The 22,894-nt window shown below is 36.1% G+C and overlaps 1 protein-coding gene across 1 annotated transcript in view; it reads left to right on the top strand.

The window, feature by feature from the left end:
• The window catches only part of HACE1 (HECT domain and ankyrin repeat containing E3 ubiquitin protein ligase 1), a 122,200-nt gene extending 101,251 nt beyond the window's left edge, over positions 1 to 20,949 (top strand). The window contains 4 exon segments of the mRNA XM_030316034.1: positions 6,235 to 6,332; positions 6,622 to 6,692; positions 19,436 to 19,549; positions 20,100 to 20,949. Of these exon segments, the coding sequence (XP_030171894.1) occupies positions 6,235 to 6,332; positions 6,622 to 6,692; positions 19,436 to 19,549; positions 20,100 to 20,202 (386 nt within the window). The 3' untranslated portion in view covers positions 20,203 to 20,949.
• Positions 20,950 to 22,894: the final 1,945 nt, after the last annotated feature.

Below are 22,894 nucleotides of genomic sequence, written 5' to 3'. Positions count from 1 at the left end.
AACATGGAGCCCAATGCGTGGCTCGATCCCACGACTGAGAGTTCATGACCTGAGCTAAAGTCGAGAGTTGGACCCTTAACTGACTGGAGCCACCCAGGCACCCCTTTGCCTCCTAATTACTGATAGTGCTAAGTTTTATGAAACTTATTGATCTACAATGTACATAGAGAGGAGCACATGCATCATAAATGTATACTTTGATGAATTTTTACAAACTGAATACACCCAGTACCCAGATCAAGAAACAGAGAAACCTCCTAGCACCCCAGGATGTCTATTCCTGTCTTCTTCCTGTCATTATCCCCTCTTCATGGGGAACCCATTCTTCTGACTTCTAATACCATAGATTAGGTTTCCTGTTTTGAACTTCATATAAATGGAATAATCACCTAAAATATATCTGACTTATTCAGGTTAATTTTTTTGTGAGAATTATACATATGTTGCATGAAGTTGTAATTTGTTCATTTTTTTGCATTATAGTATTTCATTGTGTCTGTGTGTGTGTGTGCGTGCATGTGTGTGTGTAGAGAGGTCTATTTCTACTCTTGATGAACATTTGGTGGGCACTTTTCAGTTTTGGGTTATTTGAAATAGCACTACTAGGAACACTTTCATACACTTTCATATTCTCTTAGGAGAATATATGTATGCATTCTTGGAGTGGAATTGCTGGGATACAGGTGTTTCATTTTCTATTATAGTAGGTATTAGCAGATAGTTCAAGGGTATGTGTGTCAATTTACATTCCCACCAGTTAGGGTGTGAGAGCTCGGGATATACACATCTGTGCTAGCATTTGATATTTTCTTTTCATTTTTATCATTTTTGTGGATCAGTAGTGGTATTTCATTTCCTGACTGATGAAGTTGAGTGTGTTTGTGTGTTCGTTGGCCATTTGCACTCTGGTTTTGAAGTTTAACTAATTTGTCCATTTTTCTATTATGTTTTCTGGGGTTTTTTTTTGTTAGTGATTTATAGGATTCTTTTGGGAGTCTTTGTTATCTGTATTGTGAGTGTCTTCTACTCTGGTGTCCTTTGGGAATAAAACCTTTAGTTTTAACACAGTTTGGTTTATCACTTGGTTTTTCTTTGTTTAATGAATGGAACCTTTTGTGTCTTCTTTGTGTGTTTAAGAACGTGTTTCTTATTCCAAGGTCATGAAGGTTTTTTCCTTTATTTTTCCTTTATTCCTTTATTATATTTATCTTTATTTTTCCTTTATTCCTTTATCTGTATTCCTTTATCTTCCTATTTAGGTCTGTACTGTTAAGTTTCTATAGTGGTTTTATATTGGGAGTTAGGTCTGGATTCCTACTCTGTGTTAGATTCTGGCTTTATTCCACCTGAGCTGATTCAAATAGAGGGCTTATTTGGGAAGAGCAGTGTTGTCAGCATGATCCTAATTATGTAGTGATGAAAATTATTATTAAAATTGTAGTATTTGCCAGGCACTTATAATGTATTAACTTTAAAATTTTTTTCACAACAGACCCCTGAGGTATTATTCTTTCTATTTTACAGATGAGGAAAACTAAGCCAAAGAAGGTACAGAACTGCTTCCTTCATAGAGTATGTGGTTAGAGCCATGCTGGGAACCATGTTCTGTGACCTACAGCCCAGTCTGTCTTATCGAGTATTGCCAGACGGCCTCTCAGAGGCATGAGTTCTAAATGGGGACTTTTAGAACCTTTTGTATGACTTTATGTCTTCTATGGGAAAGGGCTATGCTACACTGGGTTAGGAAGCTCTTTTTTAAAAGTTGGCACCGACATTTGAGCTAGATGTGCATCTGAGTTAAAAGATACAGGTTAGATTCTAAAGTTTAGTGATAGGAAGGTAGCTGTAGTGTCAGTGTCCTGAACTGAGGTTGTATTCATCCACTGTGGACAGAAGCAAGTTCCAAGTCAAGAGATGATTATAGGTTCAAAAATAGTGACAACTCTGGGGCGCCTGGGTGGCTCGGTTGAGTTGTCTGACTTTGGCTCAGGTAATGCGTCTGTGGTTCACGCAGCTTTTTCTGACAGCTCAGAGCCTGGAGCCTGCTATGGACTTCTGTGTTTCCCCTCTCTCTTCTGCTCCTTCCCTACTCATGCCTCTCTCTCTCAAAATAAACAAACATTAAAAAACAAATAGTGACAACACTGCTATCATTTATACACTTATATACAATAACAGTTGAGGGATCCCTACAAATATCTGAGGGACTGTCCTTTCATACTGTGCTGCTTATCCATGCTGGTACCCGAATATTAAAACATTGAACCATGTGAATACTAGGTAAGCTAATGGGCTGTGAACATTTGCAGGACTCAGTCTCTGACCATTGGTAGGGGCTATATGTGTTATACCAATTTCCAGTGGATTATTCATTTATTTTCCCATTTTTAAAAATGTTTATTTGCGATAGAGTGAGTGAGCAGGGGAGGTACAGAGAATAAGGGAGAGAAGAGAATCCTACGCAGGCACAGCCCATGTGGGACTTGAAACCCATGAATCGTGAGATTATGACCAGAGCTGAAGCCAAGAGTTGGACGTTTAACTTACTGAGCCACCCAGGCACCCCTGTCATATTTTTAAAAAGCAATAAATTATTGATTGGGATTTGAAATCTTCTTGCTTCTTTTTATTGTGGAATTACTATTTTATCTACTTGTTTTTAGTCAGTGTAATAACTTTTTTTTGCCTAGGTGTTAAATGGGATAATAAGATCTTTCATCTTCTTCACAAAAGTCATAATAATATATTCATGAATGATTTCAAATTTCTTGAGAGAATACAGTCCCAGTCATTTTTATTCATAATTTATTAATAATGAAAGCATACTTGATATTATTAAATGCTTATCTTCAGTCTAGAAGGGAAGAGGAATTAAACTCTTCATGGCTTGTATGAAATGTGTGTAAAATTCATCCCCACTCACCTTTTGGCAAGATCTGTATCAGGATCTTGCCAGGGGACCAGAATTTCCCCCAGATGGTTCAAATAGAAACTTTACCAAAAGGGCTACTATAGAGGTACAGCAGTATTAAGAATAAACAGCAGTAGGGTGAGGCATCCACAGACTAGCAACATGGATCGCCTTATCATCCTTAGAATTGAAGAGACAGGTGGAGGAATTATAGTAGTCCCGCTTATCAAGAGGGAATCCGTCCTACCATCCCCAGTAGATGCCTGAAACTGTGGATAGAACCAAATCTTGTATAAAGTATGTTTTTTTCCTAAATATATATATATATATATATATATATATATATATATGATAAAGTTTAATTTATAAATTAGACACAGGATTACCAGCAATAATGAATAATAATAATATTTACAACAACACTAACAATATACTATAATAAAATTGTGTGAATATGGTCTCTCTCTCAAATATGTTCTTGTGCTGTACTCATCCTTTTTCTTGTGATGACGTCAGTATAAATGCCCATGTGATGAGATGAAGTGAGGTAAATGATGTAGGCATTGTGACGTAGCGTTAGGCTACTACTGACTTTCTGACAGTATGTCAGGGGAGTCATTTGGTTCTGGGACTGCGGTTGACCATGGGTAACTGAGACTATAGAAGGTGAAATTATGGGTAAGAGTGGGGGGACTACTGTATGTGAGGACCCCTGGTCCTCAATGAGGGCCACCTGGTAGTAGCTATTATTGAGGGTCCATGGCTACCGTAAAGATGGGCTGAAGCAAGGTGGGAGCAGAAAATATCCTCACCTCTACACTCCTGCCTGTTTCCTAAGGATGGAACCCAGTCTAAAGCTGATAGGCAAGAGAAACCAGTCTGTAAGGATTGGTCTCCAGGGGCACAGAATAGTACAAAGAAGGTGGAGAATGTATTTGGAATGTTAAAATGGAGACTAACCAGAATGTCCATCTAGTAAAAGTATTTTATAATACTATGGGAAGGAGGACTAAAACACATCTCAGATCAGCAGTTCTCAAACTTTTTGGTTTCAGGACACACTTACACAAAAGTTTTGTTTATGTGGGTTATATAATTGATATTTATTATATTTTGAAATTAAAACAAAAATATAAAATATTTTCTTAATATAGAAATAATGATCCATTACATATAAACATAAATAATATTTGAAAATTGCATTTTCCAGGATAAAGTTAAAAATAGTGGGAAGATAACCCCCCAAACCAAGAGCATGCTGTATATACTGTATGTTTGCTAACTTGACAAGAAATTATATAAAAAAATAAATGAATTGATTATAAAAGACATTTCTAGGTAGTCAGGGCGATTTATATGAAACATATTAGATGGTTTTCAAGAAGTCAGATTAATTGTATTTTACATAATATTGCCATGTGGTTTGGTAAGGAAATTCTATAGTTGGTTTTTAGATGTATCATGAAATACTAGGAATGAAATGCCATAACACCTAGGATTTCTTTAAAAATGCATAAGCGGGGCGCCTGGGTGGCGCAGTCGGTTAAGCGTCCGACTTCAGCCAGGTCACGATCTCGCGGTCCGGAGTTCGAGCCCCGCGTCGGGCTCTGGGCTGATGGCTCAGAGCCTGGAGCCTGTTCCGATTCTGTGTCTCCCTCTCTCTCTGCCCCTCGCCCGTTCATGCTCTGTCTCTCTCTGTCCCAAAAATAAATAAACGTTGAAAAAAAAAATTTAAAAAAAAAATAAAATAAAATAAAAATGCATAAGCAAACATGGGGGTGGAGATGCAAATAATTATGTTACGTTTGGATGGTTGTTGAAGCTAGATGACGAATTCATAGGGATTTTGTTTTGATCTCTTTTTTCAGTGTGATTTTTTTTAATGTTTATTTATTTTTGAGACAGAGACAGAGCATGAGTGGGCGAGGGGCAGAGAGAGAGGGAGACACAGAATCCGAAGCAGCCCCCAGGCTCGGAGCTGTCAGCACGGAGCTGATGAAGGGCTTGAACTCATAATCGCGAGATCATGACCTGAGCCGAAGTCGGACATTCAACCGACTGAGCCACCCAGGCGCCCCTCAATGGGTTATAATTTTCTAATAAAAAAATTGAGGGGCATTTCACGAGGAAAAAATAAAATTTTAAAAGTAGTGGGAAGAGTGGCATTGTTTTGTGTTTTTGTAAGTTTATTTACTATCTGGTTAATAGAAGACACTGGGTTCTCATGTCTGCTTCTGCATATAATCAATTGTAATATGTTGTTTGCTTGAACTGTGTAGAGAAATTCCGGCCTCAGATATGTTGGAGAAGGGAGAACCTTGCAGACCCTGAAAAGATCTTAGAAACTCCCAACAGTTGTCAGATACCATCTCATATTAACCTTCACTAATTTTCTTCAGAGCACACTTCTTTACTAGTCAGATATGTGCTCTAGGAGATGTGATTTTGAATCACATTCTGTCCATGTCTGTGACAACAAACCCTGCTGTTTGGCTTGTCAGTATTTAGTTAAATGTAGTATAGTCACTGCCTTATCTGACTATGTAAATACATCCACTGTGAGATACGGGCTGATGGAGCCATATGGACAAGTTCTTTCCATGTTCTCTTTTCTCTTAGAAAACATAATGGTAAATATTTTTGACATTCTTAATTTCATTTTTATTTACTTAATATTTTGTTTGATGATCTTTATGTAAAAAAAAAAAAAGACTGTCATTAGGAAAATTGCTTTTTCCCTTAACGCTGGGAATGCTTACGTTAAAGGATTTGAATCATTCCAAAATAGAGTTCTTCACAGGCCTAAAATCTGTTGTTTTTTTCCACATAATGACTATTTTTGTTTATACCTCCTTTTTTTATATTACTCCTTTTCATAGTGATAGAGTTTCTGGATGATCTTTTCCTTTGCTTAACCCAGAATTTATTCAGGGCTTTGTTGTCACTTACATGTTGAGAGTATGGTCTCTTCAGAATTTAACAAATTCATTAAAATAAACATAGGCATATTACCAGAGATAATAACATTCATAAAATTGTTTGCAAATGTAAACTTGCTGCATATGTGTTCATGTATTTATCTCTTATGTTTTTAGTGAGATATCAGTGTGGAGACATTTCACATCTCAGCAGTATTTGAGATTATCAGGATGAAGAATTCTCTCCCATGTAGTACTTGTTATTGATGACGTGCAGAAACTGTCACAAAAATAAATCAGTTTTACATGGGATTAGTTTCTAATCAAGGCAAATTTACTATTCAAATGTAATAGCTTTTTTTCTTAATGAAGATTAATGAAATACTTTTCTTCTTCCCCAAAGGAACTACCTGCTCTCTGGCATGCCAGAAATTGATGTGAGCGATTGGATAAGAAATACAGAATACACAAGTGGCTACGAAAGAGAAGATCCAGTTATTCAGGTAAAATCTCTCTAGAGCCTAGAATGAAGTTAAGTTTTGCCATTTAATTTATAAGCTTTACAGCACTATTGGATGAAAACCTACATTAATTAACAAAGTAAAAATTTTCCCCTAAACTCCTCTCATGGGGATATTGCATGTGAAAGCTTTGTATGAAAGCATTTTTGATAAATGAGTTTCATAGAATAAAATATGCTTTATGAATATTGCATGTTTCTCGGGTATTAGGAAGTCTACAATTGCTCAGAAATTTGAGTTCGGTTTTTTTTTTTGTCATTGTTGTTGTTAGTGGTTTTGGGAAGTTGTGGAAGACATTACTCCAGAGGAGAGAGTTCTTCTCTTGCAGTTTGTTACTGGCAGGTAAGAAGTGTTTATATGCTAATGTGGAAAGAACTTAATGTGTTCCAATTTTAATTACTTAAACAACAAAAATGCATTATTACTTTGAATTGTCAGTTTCCACCTCCCTTTCCTGTTTTTAGTATTAAACAAAGATTTGTTTAGCTACTAAAGATAAAACATAAACTAGTGCTCAATAAATGTTTATTTACTGTATAAAAAATAAGCTGTTCTAATCAGGACTGTCAGCATATATATTGTATTTTATAATTTGGTAATCTTTTCATTCCATAGGTAAGTCAATGATAGTGCCAAATTTTTAATATTTGTGTGTTGCTGGACAACAGACAGACACATACACCTGACATATGTAATACCCACACTCAGCAATTTTTTCTACACTTCTTATCAAATTTTAAAGTCTCAAGACACATGGCTAAAAAATAATTTGTGATACCACACTTCTTGAAAGTCTACTTTTGGACTGATTAAATATCATAGATACTAGAAAACTAGATGATTTTAACCTCCTTTAATTTATATTTCTGGAAGGTGTTTTAAAAAATCTGATTTTCCTTCTTGGTATCGTAGAATTTCATCTGTGCCCTCCTGTTATTGGAAACATTGTTCATTTGTTCCATTATAAATGTACATGGTTCTTCTAAGAAAGTTGGAACACACATAAAATGAGAACAAATAAGGAAAACACTCCCTGCCAGCAATAACTACTGTAAACAATTTGATGTATTTACTCTATTTTTTCTGCCATTTTAAAAACATAATTGTGATTATATGTCTCTATGAAATATACACGTAATTTAAAGTCCACTAGGTTTTTTTTTTTTTAAAGTAGTCTATAACCATTATAGAAAATTTGGAAAATGAAGAATATAGATAGAAGAAAATGAGAATCCATTAAGTAATTCCACTATTCAGAGATAATACTATTAACATTTGCTTTATTTTCTAAGTCTTTGGAAATGTTTATTTTTATTTTTTTAAATGTTTGTTTATTTTTGAGAGAGTGAGAGACAGCGTGAGCAGGGGAGGGGCAGAGAGAGAGGGAGACACAGAATCTGAAGCAGGCTCCAGGTTCTGAGCTGTCAGCACAGAGCCCTACACTGGGCTCGAACTCACAAATGGTAAAATCATGACCTGAGCCGAAGTCAGATGCTTAACTAACTGAGCCACCCGAGCACCCCTATTTTCTAAGTCTTTAACTATATAATTAGAAAAATCGTTGGAATCACATTATATGTCTATTTTTAAATGATAAATAAAACATGAATATTCAAGGGCACCTGGCTGGCTCAGTTGGGAGAGCATATGACTCTTGTTCTCGGGGTTGTAAGTTTGAGCCCTGTGTTGGGTGTCGAGATTACTTAAAAATAAAATCTTTAAAAACACCATGAATATTCACAGATTATAGACTTAAGATATGAAAGAAAACAGAAAAAGTTGTTTTTTTTTTTTTAATTCTTAATGCCAAGAAATACCCAAAGATTTAATAAAAAGTAATTTAATAATAAAAGAATTTAAAAAATTTTCTATTCTATGTAGGAGGGTTAGGCAATTTCAATTTAAAAAATTCACCTCTAATATCAGTATCTGGGATTCTAGAAATTTTCCCACATACATAAATTTTTACTTTTTAAAACATTGAAACATGTTCTTCTTTTGTAACTTTTGAAATTAAGAATATATTATTAAAAATTGTTCTGGGAGCCACCAGCTGGGTGGCTCAGTTGGTTAAGCGTCCGGACTTCAGCTCATTCATGATCTCCTGGTTTGTGAGTTTGAGCTATTGGGCTGTCTGCTGTCAGCTTTAGAACTTCTGTCTCCATCTCTCTGCACCTCCCCTGCTTGCATGCATGCTCTCTCTCTCTCTCTCTCTCTCTCTCTCTCTCAAAAATAAATAAACATTAAAAAATTTTTTTTTAATGGTTCCATTTATGGATCTAATTTTTTTCATGGCTACCTCGTCTCCAATTTATGGGCCTCCCTTAATTGGTATTGTCCTCCCTTAATTGGTAATTTTCCTGCTTGTGAATAATGCTGAACAAATAAGGAATTCTTGCACTTATACATTGGTGGGCCAGTTTGATTATTTATATAGAATAAATTCTTAGAAGGGAAATTTTTGGATATGAAAGTATGTAAATTTTTATAACCTGATACATATTGTTCATTTACCCTTCAAAAAGTTATCAGTATTCATTCACATCAACAGGTAATGAGAGGGTCTGTTCCATTTACTGCATCAATACAGGGTGTAATAATTTCCGTTTTTATATAATTTATTATTATATAATTTTTTTAAATGTTTATTTTGAGAGAGTGTGTGTATGTGCCTGCAAGCGGGGGGAGGAGCAGAGAGGGAAAGAGAGAATCCAAGCAAGCTCCACACTGTCAGCGCAGAGGACACAGGGCTTGAACTCACAAACCATGCGACCATGATCTGGGCCGAAATCAAGAGTCAGACCCTTAACCAACAATTGAGCCACCCAGGCACCCCCTTATTTATGTAATTTTGTGTGAATTGCCTGTCTTAAATGTATGCATTATTCTATTGTCGTTTTCTAAAATTAAGTTTTGGGGCGCCTAGATGACTCAGTTGGTTAAGTGTCCAACTCTTGGTTTCAGCTCAGGTCATGATCTTGCGTTCATGAGTTCAAGCCCACATCGGGTCTTTGAATCGCAAGCGAAGAAAAAAGGAGGGAGTTCGAGAGAGAGAGAGAGAGAGAGAGAGAGAGAGAGGAGAGAGAGAGAGAAAGAGAGGAGAGAAAAGAGCGAGAGAAGGAGAAAGGAGAGAAAGATCTTCTCTCCCTTCTCCCTCTCACCCTCCTTGCCTTGCCTCTCTCTCTTGCCCCTTTCCCCCCCACCCTCTGCTGCTTGCTCTTTCTCTCTCAAAATAAATAAACTTAAAAAAAAGAAAAATTCATTTTTAAATGTTCTTTATATGAGACATGAACGCTGCAAATACTTTTTCCAGTTATTGTTTGCCATTTAATTTCATAAAGGTAAATATACAGATTTCCATGTAGTTTAAAAAAGTTATAAATTTACTTTATAACATTTATAAAATCAAATTAATTTTGTAAGTGATTATCAGTACCTTTCCTTTTGGTTTTTATAAATCCTTCCCCACTCCCAAGATTTGATATATATGTTTATCAGCATTTTTTTCTGTAACTTTTTATTTTACATTCTAATTTTTAAATCATCTGGACTTTGTTTATGTTGTGAGGTAGAGCTGTTACTATTTTCAAAATGATTTATATTGAAGCACTATTTAATTATTATTACATCCCCTCTCCCCAAAACACACACCATGATTTGGTTGGTATGATTTAAAGTGCAGATAAGAGTTTACTCAAGTTTTCTGGTACTAAAAATGTCTGTTAAGTTGTGCTCTTGTAGAATAAAAACCACTGGTGTCAGAGTGCATAATTCCAGTTCAATAGCATAATCATTGTTAGCAGTACTGAAAAGGATTGCACTGTTTATTATTTAACTGGTCATGAAGTGTAACATGTGAATCCATTTGAACTGAGGATGTGAGTAAAAAATGTGAATCCATTTGAACTGAAGGATGTGAGTAAAAAATAGAAGCCACAGAAGCTGAGGGGAACAACAGAGAGCTCAGCTTCACCATCATGCTGAAGAAGCCACCTTTCAACACTGTCTACATAGAGTCCTTGTTTTGAATTCAGGCTGAGTTAAGTTCTAAGTTTTTTTAAACCTGAATTTTCTTTTATATTGGACTCAAGTATAGGTATAGCATTTGCCATTCTAAACTTTGTGTGTGTGTGTGTGTGTGTGTGTGTGTACATACATATATGTCTATATTTTTTTCTTCAGCAGTGTTTCGAAAATTCTGCTTATCTATTTGTTTATATTTAGATATATTTCTTTCTCTACATACATAGTATAGTTTGGTGCAACCTCAGTGAAATGTCAAATGCGTTCCAATTACTAGAAGCAAAATTCAGTACAAAATAATTTTTAATATTTTTATGGTGGGGCACCTGGGTGACTCAGTTGGTTGAACATCCCACTTCGGCTCAGGTCACGATCTCACAGTTTGTGAGTTCGAGGCTCGCATTAGGCTCTGTGCTGACAGCTCGGAACCTGGAGCCTGTTTCAGATTCTGTGTGTCTCTCTCTCTCTACTGCCCCTTCCATGCTCATGCCCTGTCTCTCTCTCTGTCTCTCTCTTCCTCAAAATAAAAAAATAAACATTAAAAATTTTTTAAAAATATTTTTATGGTATAACATTATTTTGTTGGCCTATAAGACTGTCTTGGGGCGCCTGGGTGGCGCAGTCGGTTAAGCGTCCGACTTCAGCCAGGTCACGATCTCGCGGTCCGTGAGTTCGAGCCCCGCGTCAGGCTCTGGGCTGATGGCTCGGAGCCTGGAGCCTGTTTCCGACTCTGTGTCTCCCTCTCTCTCTGCCCCTCCCCCGTTCATGCTCTGTCTCTCTCTGTCCCAAAAATAAATAAAAACGTTGAAAAAAAAATTAAAAAAAAAAAGACTGTCTTAATTAAATGTCTTACTCTTGTGTTTCTTACTGTTGAGAATAATGAAATCAGACTTAATAATTTGTGTATAAATAAAAGTATTATGTCATTTTCATTGACTGTAATTTTATATTGTATAATCCAAGTGTCATAATACTCAAAGACCATTTCATTTATTTTCTCATACATGCTTAAGCTGCCCAGTCATATTTGTTTGTAGTTTAGAAGAAGAGGAGTAAAGTTTCAGAGATTGTTTGTGAATATCAGTTTACAGTGTAATATTAGTTTAGATCTTAAAATTGGGGAATCTTCTGATTTTCAAGCTTATTTTTGAAAATTTAGTGATACGAAAAACATTAGCTCGATTATTATGATATTGAAATACTTTGTATTAATTGTGTAAGAAACTGTGTCAAGTCTCATTTTCTCATCCTATCCTGGTAAAGTGGTATACTTACTTTTTTAAAAATTTTTTTCAAAATTTTATGTAAATTCAAGTTAGGTAATATATAGTGTAATATTGATTTCAGGAGTAGAATTTAGTGATTCCTCACTACATATAACACCCAGTATTCAGCAGAACAAGTGCCCTCCTTAATGCCCATCACCCATTTAGCCCATCACCTGCCACCTCCCCTCCATCAACCCACAATTTGTTCTCTATAGTTAAGAATCTTTATGGTTAGCTTCTCTCTCGTTTTTTTGACCCCTTACCCTATGTTTATCTGTTTCATTTCATAAATTGCACAGAAGAGTGAAATCATATGGTACTTACCTTTTCTATTCTAGCTCCATTTATGTCATGCAAATGGCAAGATTTCATTCTTTTTTGATGGCTAAGTATTATTTATTGTATATATACCACATCTTCTTTATCCATTCATCAGCTGATGGACATTTGGGCTCTCTCTATAATTTGGCTATTGTTGATGCTGCAGCTATGAACATTGGGGTGCATGTGCCCCTTCAAATCAGTATTTTTGTATCCTTTGGGTAAATACTTAGTAGTGCAGTTGCTGGGTCATAGGGTAGTTTTATTTTTAACTTTTTTTTTTAATTAATGCAACTATTTTCTTTTTTTTTTTAAGTTAATTTATTTTGAGAGAGAGAGAGAGTGAATGCATGTGTAAGCAGGAGAGAAGCAATGAGAGAGGGAGAGAGAGAGAGAGAAAATCTCAAGCAAGCTCAATACTGTCAGCACAGAGCTCGATGCAGGGCTAGAACTCACAAACTATGAGATGCTTAACCTACTGAGTCATCCAGGTGCCCCCTCTTTTTAACTTTTTGAGGAAACTCCATAGTGCTTTCCAGAGTGGCTGCATTTGCAGTTTGCATTCCCACCAATCCCATTTCTTCGCACCCTCACCAACATCTGTTGTTTTCTGTGTTAATTTTAGCCATTCTGACAGGTGTTGTGAGTGGTATCTTAATCATGGGTTTTTTCTTTTCTTTCTTTCTTTCTTTTTTTTTTTTTTGTAAGTAGGCGCCACACTGGGCATGGGCTTGAATTCAGGACTCCGAGATCAAGACCTGAGCTGAGATCAAGAGTCAGATGCTTAAGGGGGCTCCTGGGTGGCTCAGTCGGTGGTTGAGCGACTTCAACTCAGGTCATTATCTTACGGTTCATGATTTTGAGCCCCTCCAACGGGCTCTCTGCTGTCAGGCAGAGCCGGCTTTGGGTCCTCTGTCTCCTTCTCTCTCAGGCTCTCTCTCTCTCTGTCTCAAAAATAAACATTAAAAAAAGAGACACTTAACTGAGTTACCCAGGTACCCCTCATCGTGGTTTTGATGTGTATTTCCCTGATAATGAATGATGTTGAACATATTTTCATGTGTCTTAACATGTTTCATGTTAGCCATCTGTATGCTCTCTGAAAAAATATCTATTTATGTCTTCTGCCCATTTCTTAACTGGATTAAGTGTTTTTTGGGTATTGGGTTTGATAAGCTCTTTATTGATTTTGGATACTAACCTTTATCAGCTGCCATTTACAAATATCTTCTCCCATTCTGTAGGCTGCCTTTTAGTTTTGTTGATTGTTTCTTTCACTGTGCGGAAGCTTTTTATCTTGAAGTCCCAGTAGTTCATGTTGCTTTTGTTTCCCTTGCCTCCAGCAATGCATCTAGTAAGAAGTTACTCAGCTGATGTCAAAGAGGTTGCTACCTCTGTTCTCCTCTAGGAGTTGATGGTTTCCTGTCTCACATGTAGGTCTTTCATCCATTTTGAATTTATTTCTGTATATGGTGTAAAAAAGTGGTTCCAGTTTCATTCTTCTGCTTGTTGCTGTCCAGTTTTCCCAACACTACTTATTGAAAAGACTGTCTTTTTTTCCATTGGATATTGTTTCCTGTTTTGTTGAAGGTTGGTTGAGCATAAAGTTGTGGGTCAATTTCTGGGTTTTCTATTCTATTCCATTGATCTATGTATCTGTTTTTGTGCCAGCCTGGAATTGTGATGTCTCCACCTTTGCTTTACTTTTTCAAGATTGCTTTGGCTATTTGGGGGCTTTTGTGGTTCCGTACAAATTTTTGTTTGTTCTAGCTCTCTGAAAAATGCTGGTGGTATTTCGATAGGGATTGCATTGCATTAAATTGGGAAGATTGCTTTGGGTAGAGTAGACATTTTAACAGTATTGTTCTTCCAGTCCATGAGCATGGAATGTTTTCTATTCCCTGTGTCATCTTCAATTACTTTCATAAGTGTTCTATAGTTTTCAGAGTACAGATCTTTTACCTCTTTAGGTAGGTTTATTCCTAGGTATCTTATGGTTTTTGGGGGGCAGTTGTAAATGGGATCATTCCTTGATTTCTCTTTATGCTTCTTCATTATTGGTGTATAGAAATGCAGCAGATATCTGTATGTTGATTTTGTATCTTGCAAATTTCCTTAACTTGTGTGTCAGTTCTAGCAATTTTTTGGTGGATTCTTTGGGTTTTCTACATAGAGCATTATGCTGTCTGTGAATAGTGAAAGTTTGACTTCTTCCTTGCCTATTTGGAACTTACTTTTATAAATTCTGCCTCTACAGGAAATTGAGAACAACTTGGCTTCTTATCCCTTTTCATTTTTGGTTGCATTTGTTGATTTTTCAAGCAAAGGTTAATATGCATAGATTAGTGTTGAATTTTATTTCAGTCCAGTTTCTTTAGCTATTCTTTTGCCCTAAGTAGAAATTGCTCATGCATTAGTATTTTCTAACAAGATACAGGCCAGGAATATAAATATTCAGGAATGTTTTAGTATTCACTTGGATTTCTAAGGTAAGCTAAGGCATTTAATCAGTAAAGCATTTAATCGCAACCAAATGACTTCCCAGGTATAAAAGGAAACTATTCTTAGATATTTATTTATATTAGATTGTTATTTTTTCCCCTGTCAATGTATACATATCATTTATAACTTCAAATAAAATCCTGGTGCAAATTCATAGTTTTTTATAGTGTATATGACAGAAAATACATAATATAACTTAACATTGTAAACCATTTAAGTATACAGTTCTGTGACAGTAAGTGCATTCATATTGTGCAATCATCACCACCATCCAACTCCCAAACTTTATCCTTTTCAGCTGAGACTCTACCAGTTACACACTAATTCTTCATACTCCTTCCCTGCCACCCTAGGCAACCACAATTCTGTTTTCTATCTCTATGAATTTGATTACTGTAGGTACTTCATATAAATGGAACCATACATCATTTGTCCTTTGTGACTGGCTTATTTCACTCAGCATTGTGTCCTCAGGGTTCATCTACATTGGATCATATGTCAGAACTTCTGTCCTTTTTAGGGCTGAATAATATTCCAGTGTATGTGTATACCACATTTGCTTACCCCTTCATCCATGGATGATCACTTGAGTTGCTTCTACCTTTTGGCTTTCATGAATAATGCTGCTGTCAACATGGATGTGCAAATAATCTTTTTCAGTCTCTGTTTTCAATACTTTGGGCTACAAATTGTAATTCTATCTTTATTTTTTGAGAAACAGCCATGCTGTTTTCCACAGCTGATGTAAATTTTACATTCCCACCAGCAGTGCATAAGGATTCCATTTTCTGCATATCCTTTCCAATGCTTGTTCTTTTTGTGTTTTTTTTTTCATTTTTGTGTTTTTTCTTTAAAATGGTCATCCTAATGTGTATGAAATGATATCTGATTATGGTTTTGGTTTCCATTTCCCTAATACTAGTAATGTTGATTGAGCATCTTTTCATATTCTTATAAGCCATTTGTATATCTTCTTTGGAGAAATGTCTATTCGAGTCCTTTCCCTATTTTTAAATTGGATTTTTATTGTTTCTCGTTGAGTTGTTTAGAAGTTCTGTTTATTTTTCTGGATATCAATTCCTTATGAGTTTTATGATTTGAAAATATATTCTCCCACTCTATGGGTACCTTCTCACTGTGTTGATGGTGTCCTTTGGTGGATAAGTTTTTAATTTTGATGAAATCCAACTTATTTTTCTTTTCTTGTTTGTGCTTTTGATGTCAAATCCAAGAAATCATTGCCAAATCCAGTGTTGTGAAGCTCTTCCTCTTTATTTTCTTCCAAAAATTTTGTGGTTTTGGTTCATGTTTTCATCTTTCATTCATTTTGAATTCATTTTTGTGTATAGTATTAGGTGAGAATTCAACTTTATTTTTGGTAGTGGATATCCAGTTTTCCCAACATAATTTGTTGAAAAGACTGTCCTTTCCCAGTTGACTAGTTGAAAAACATTTGGCCATATATGCAAGGGTTTATTTTGGGGTTGTCTATTCTATTTCTGTATGTTTGTCTTTATGCCAGTACCACATTGTTCTGATAACCATCGTTCTATAGTTTAAGTTTTGAGATCAGGAACTGTGAAACCTCTGACTTTGTTCTTCTTTTCAAGATTATTTTGGCTATTGGAGATTCAACAAGTTGGGTTTTTTTTGGTCTTTTTTTTTGTTTTTAATAAACTGAATTATGCTTTGTACTCAGGATCCAATGTTAGAAAACATTTTTTAAACAAATTTTTTAAGTTTATTTATTTATTTTGAGAGAGACCTAGAGAGAGTGCAAGTGGGGGAGAGGCACAGAGACAGGGACAGAGGATCCAAAGTGGGCTCTGTGCTGACAGCAAGAGAACCTGATGTGGGGCTCGAATTTATGAACCATGAGATCATGACCCAAGCCAAAGTTAGATGCTTAACCGACTGAGCCACCCAGACACCCCTAAAAAACAGTTTAATACTAGTCAGACTTCTGCCTATGCATTTAATTACCTGTACCTTAAATATTTCTTTGTCATCATTCTTATTATCTAAAAGCACTACAGCATCTCATTTTTAAAATGACAAAGTGTTGGGTTGCCTGGGTCCCAACTTCACCTCAGCTCATGATCTCATGGTTTGTTGGTTTGAGCCCTTTCAGGCTCTGTGCTGACAGCTCAGAGCCTGGAGCCTGGAGCCTGCTTCAGATCGTCTCCTCTCTCTGCCATTCCCCCACTCATATCTGTCTTTCTGTTCTGCCTCGGTCTCTCTCTCTCTCTCTCAAAACTAAAGAAACATTAAAAAAGTTTTTTTAAACAAAAAACTAACAAAGTGTTTTACAGGATCAGATTGTCTAATCATGATACATCAAAGGCTAATTTGAAATACTAATTGTCTTTCAAATGTAACACAATAGAATTTTAGGAAGTTGTAATTACATTCTCTATGGCCATGTATTCAAGATTAAATTTTCTAGTACTGTTTATGCATTTTGTTAGGGTTTTCCAATTTGAATCTGATGTTGTTATGTTAGGTGACATTAAAAAATAAATACGTCTGGGGGCCCTGGGTGGCTCAGTCGGTTAAGCGGCACGACTTCGGCTCAGGTCATGATCTCGAGGTCCGGAGTTCGAGCCCCGCGTCGGGCTCTGTGCTGACAGCTCAGAGCCCGGAGCCTGTTTCAGATTCTGTGTCCTCCCTCTCACTGACCCTCCCCCGTTCATGCTCTGTCTCTCTCTGTTTCAAAAATAAATAAGCGTTAAAAAAAAAATTAAAAAAAATATAAATACGTCTGATATTCTGAATCTTTGGAACGGAAATGTAAAGAATATTCTAGTTTGGGGCGCCTGGGTGGCGCAGTCGTTAAGCGTCCGACTTCAGCCAGGTCACGATCTCACGGTCTGTGAGTTCGAGCCCCGCGTCAGCTCTGGGCTGATGGCTCGGAGCCTGGAGCCTGTTTCCGATTCTGTGTCTCCCTCTCTCTCTGCCCCTCCCCCGTTCATGCTCTGTCTCTGTCTGTCCCAAAATTAAATAAAAAAAAAAAAAAATTTAAAAAAAAAAAAAAATTTAAAAAAAAAAAAGAATATTCTAGTTTTCCTACTGTGAAAACCCAAAACCCTTTTGATGAAGTTTTGGGGTGATGGTGGGGTGGTCCAGAGCAGACGGCCAAGAAAGAATCTTGAAGATGTTTTTGGTGCAAAAAGCTGATGTTATTAAGCCCTGGGACAATACCTGTGGGCAGGAAGAGTTGCACTGGGGTCCTGACGGTAACTCAATATATATCCTCAGGTTGGGAGAGGGGCTCAGGGATAGAGTAAGCCTCTAAGGTATTTTGGAAGCAAGGTTTCTAGGACCTCAAGGGACTAGCTGTTGCTAGGGAAACACCATTTATTACCATTTAATAAAACCTCAGTCATGAGACCCTTCAGATGTATATGGGGTGGGGGGCTATAAGCTTGGAGTATGATTGCCAGCATCTCTCTTGGGGCAATTAAGATAAAGGAAGTAGACTTACAGGATCCTCCAGGTGGGACAATGTTAGCTAAGACTCTCTTTTGCCCCTAGCAAAGTGTCATCCTTTCAGGCAGCTGAGCTCCTAGAGGGAGGTCACCCTGCTGGTTTCAAGGACTTGTCAATGGCATAGGCAGTAAGAGAATTTAATTCCTCATTTGCCTTAGTTTCTCACATTGCCATGGCAAGCACTTAAACCTTTGTTCTTGGGTGGCCAGGAGTGTTCGAGGAATATCACTCGTATTCCACCTGGCTGGGGGGTGTTCCAGCTGTATTTTGCCCTCAGCTTACCCCATGCTCCCTCATCACTTTGACCTATTAGGAAGGAAAAATTTACCTTTACCACTCAAAGTTATTCTGCTTGGCCTAAGAATTAAATTGATATACACAGATCAATGGTGGGAGGGAAACAAATTTAATTCACATGTTTTGGAGGTCATAGAAATAGGAGTCTCAGAGAAGTGACCAAAGTAGGCAGGTTTTACACCTTTTAGACCAAAGAGACAATAAATGTTTGAGGAATTGAAAAGACAAAGAAGAGACTCTTAAATACAGAGAATAAACTGAGGGTTGATGGGGGGGTTGGGGGGAATGGGTGATGGGCATTGAAGAGGACACTTGTTGGGATGAGCACTGGGTATTATATGTAAGTGATGAATCACAGGAATCTACCCCCAAAACCAAGAGCACACTGTATATACACATATGTATGTTAGCCAACTTGACAATAAATTATATATATTTAAAAAAAAGACAAAGGAGTTTGTGCTTGGGGTAGTAAATTGATGAAGAAGTATGAGGTTTATTTCTACACCTTCAAAGCCCTGAATTCCCTATCTCTGGTCATAGGATGTTTCTTTACCTCCTGGTACAGGGAGAGTACCTCTTACAAGTGAGAATTATTTCCTGTTTTCAGGGAGACAGGGGAAGGTTAGAGTGTCCTTTTTGCACTGGTTGTTTTAAGTAACTTTAATTCAAAATAATCAGTGTGCCAAAGTGGCATATTTTGGGGTGGCCTGCTTTTAACTCCATCAGACCCTAGATATTTTCACAAATAGGGAAATCATTTGGATTATTTCTAAGAGCCTCTCTATTGCTTGAATTAATCAAGCAAACATTCATGTATTCAACAAATATCTAATTAGATGCCAGTCATTTTGCTAACCCCAGGGTCATATAAACATGACACATTTGGTCCTCAAATTAGTCCCAGTTTAGTAGGGAGACACTATGTACAATAGTAGAGGTATGTGCTATGGCCAATTGAAAGCATAGTATGGCTTACAGAAATTTCCAGGACTGTCTCCATGGAAGCTTGCTAACTGGCCATGAAGCACCTTTTAATAATGAGCTGGAGTTTTGCAGAACCAGAAATGTTACCTGGTCAGTATCCTAGAGCTGAATATATTCTTACCCTAAGCGATCAGTTGAAATATATGTATCACAAAGGTTTTCCTTGCACGATTAGTTTATTAAGATACGAACTCTTAGTTCCAGGGTCCCACATGGTGGATTTGCTAATATCATGGGTGGAAGTGGACTGCAAAACTTTACAATTGCTGCTGTGCCATATACTCCAAATCTCCTACCAACTTCAAGCACATGGTATGTTAAATTGGTTTTTTTAAATGCTGTGAATTGTTTTTGATTAATTTTGAATAATTAAAGGTCTAACTATTGTACTACTGCATTGAGAAGAAAACCTCAACAATAATCTCTTTCATCATTTTGGAATCACTGATAAATAAGTACCAACATAATTCCTTGCCTCTCCCTTTTGTGCTAGGGAAAATATTTGGGGAAACTACCTATAATTTAATAAAATGTAGTTCACATATCACTGAAGTTATCCTGTCATAAGTATCACTGAGTTACACCATCACTTCAAACTAAATTCCCTTATCGCTTATTTATTTTAGGCTGAAAGGAACTTATTTTCTTTCACTACATTTGCATGCTAAAGGAAACTGCAATGCAGCAGGTTTTTTTTTTTTTTTTTTTTTAGTCTTTTAAATACTTCTTCAGGGTTTTCCAATTTTAATGCAAATTTAGAGGGTGGTTTTATGTTAATTTGAGTAGTGTTTTCACTGCTAGACAAAACAATCAGAAATTTCATAGATTTCCTATTTAATGGTGGTATATTTTTCTTTTAAAGCATCAACATGCTCAAGTTACCTGAATACCCAAGTAAAGAAATACTCAAGGACAGACTTCTTGTGGCACTACACTGTGGCAGCTATGGTTACACAATGGCTTAAGTCTGGAAAATTCGTCTGATTACTGATGCGCAATTCCAAGTGGCAGAAATAATTTAGGAAACTGTCAACAGAAAAGGAGCCTAAATGCAGCCCACAGGCAGGGGTGATGTTTAAAATTCATAAAGGATGACGCTTTCTACCCTCCTCTCCCTGCTTCCTTTTTTTGTTTTCTCTTTGTGATACAATTAGAAAATATAAAATCACAGTAGTCTTCAATTTAAAAAATGCTAATTGAAAGTAGTAGAAACTGTCCTTTTTCATATTTCTTTACTCGTATCCAAGATCGTGTCAAGGCAAAACCGTATTCTACATTCCACCTACACTATGTAACTGTCTTGTTAAAAGGGTGTTTTCTCTTTATTTTCCTATATATTAAATTATATTAGGACATCCAGCCTGGTATGTTCTATTGCATGTAAAGTGCCGTTTATATTTTGGAAAACTATTGTATAGAATGGATTAATTTAGATTGTGTATAAAGCCACAAATATGTATTTTCCCATATTGAATCTATATTGCAATGATGTTTTTTAGCTTTTTAATATTTTAATATATAAAGTTTAGACTGATGTGACTAACAGCTGATGAAATGACATTTAATTTATATATTAAAGCTTATATTGTATGAATTATTTGCATCTTTCAGTGGTCACTTTTCCATATATGTATTACGGTCTCAACGTTTTTCTTATGCCCTATTTTAATTTATACTTTAGGTAAAATTAAATATAATATTTTACCACATCATTACTTTTGTTTTATCTCTGAGTTCTGATGATACATTGGAAGAAGTAATCCAGTGTGCAGATTACAATTTAAATTTGTAATTTTGAACTTCTTATTTGTTTCTCCTGGTTAAAATGTTGAGTTCAAGTGACATATGCCTAATACAGAGCTTTGGGCTTTTAAAGGTGATCTTATGAGTTTTCTTTTGAAAAGGTACACTTGAGTAGTTACAGCATAGAACACTCACATATTTAGAAGTGCTAAGAGAGGAATCTGTAGAACTTTGCCTTTGTAGAATCTTTAGAACTTTGCCTTTGGAAACTAAAAGTACACTGTCTACTGGCATCAATGTTGGTAAAATGACTCATGCAGATTTCTCATATGAACAGCTTCGCTCATGTTTTCAGTATACATTGAAAACTTCGCTACATTATAAAGCTTCTTTAATATATGTCTTAGTTTTCTTTTGTTACTGTAGGGGTGTGTGTGTGTGTGTGTGTGTGTGCGTGTGTGTAGTCTCTCACCAGATTAATTTTAAAACTAGAAATTCTTTAAAAATTATAATTAGTTTTAAAATTAAGACTCACATGCTTATTTACAATAAATAAAGTTAATTTTAAAATTTTGATTTTCAAAATTCATCTGTGTAAGAGGTCATTGCCTTCTGAGTTTTCAAATAGATAACTGACCTCTTTAAAATTACATTGCTTATGGGGTGCCTGGGTGGCTCAGTCAGTTAAGCATTTGACTTCGGCCCAGGTCATGATCTCACGGTTTGTGAGTTCGACCCCTGTGTCAGGCTCTGTGCTGACAGCTCAGAGCCTGGAGCTTGCTTCGGATTCTGTGTCTCCCTCTCTCTCTGCCCCTCCCCAGCTCATGCTCACACTCTATCTCTGTCAAAAATAAATAAACTTAAAAAATAATTAAAATTATATTGCTCATAATTAGAATTTTTACAAATACTCATTTCCATTAATAATCATATAATATATTGGCTTTGTCAGATTGGTTCTTTTGCAACTATTTATGTAGAAGAGATAATAAAATATTAAAAATCTCATAGTATTTTATCCCTGAATTTGAATATTTTTTGATACAGATTTAGTGATTTCAGGGTTTATATTTTTATATTGTCTTTATTTTTGACTATAAGAATGTAGTTATTATATAAAATATTTTATGTGGATTGAAAATAAGCAAGAGGCAGCAGGTCTTTTTAATATACTCTATTCCCATAATTTCTTCTGTAAGTAGATGGATATGTTGAATGCAAAGTAGTTTAGAAAAATGACTAGAGATTTTCAACTCCTTCGGGTAAAAGATTAACAGGAAAATGACTCAACCTTTAATACATGTTGTAGTTCCATATAACAAAGAAAACAGAGGAACACAGCACTCTAAAGGAAGAATCATGTAGGGCAAAGGACCCTAATGTAGGAAACTGATTAATAAAAACATCTGGGCAAGAGTAGATTAAGTTGTTCAAATACTTTGAGGGAATAGTGACCATGTTGTTAATAAAATCTTCTTGTTCATCTAAAACCAAAATGGAATCTAAGGAAATCCCAGCTTTAAAACTGTACACTACACACCAAGTAAAGCCATGACAGTCTTTGTTGGATGTGGAGGTGGAAATTAAGGCTTTAAAGCATAGGCCACAGTTTGGAGCCCCAGAACATGATTGCCACTCACAGTTTTGTCTGTCTTGCCGATTCTAGAAATTTAATGAGTTGTCAACATTTTAAAAATCTAGAGATTTCATGCATAAGTCTAGATTTTAGGCTTTTGAGACATCAAGGGAATAACAATATTAGGCATAGATTTCTAGAAGGCATAGTAGGCTTGAAGCTGCTTCTTTCATTGACTGAATATGCTCTTCAGTTGACCATTTTCTTACTCCAGCCTGCCTTACTAATTCATGTTACCCTCCTGGCCATTGATAGCATTGGAGTTTTCTTCAAGGAAT

This window comes from Lynx canadensis, chromosome B2 (assembly GCF_007474595.2).
Source record: "Lynx canadensis isolate LIC74 chromosome B2, mLynCan4.pri.v2, whole genome shotgun sequence".
Taxonomy (NCBI): domain Eukaryota; kingdom Metazoa; phylum Chordata; class Mammalia; order Carnivora; family Felidae; genus Lynx; species Lynx canadensis.
The sequence above is the reverse complement of the archived record's forward strand: the minus strand, read 5'-3'. Positions and strand labels throughout refer to the sequence as shown.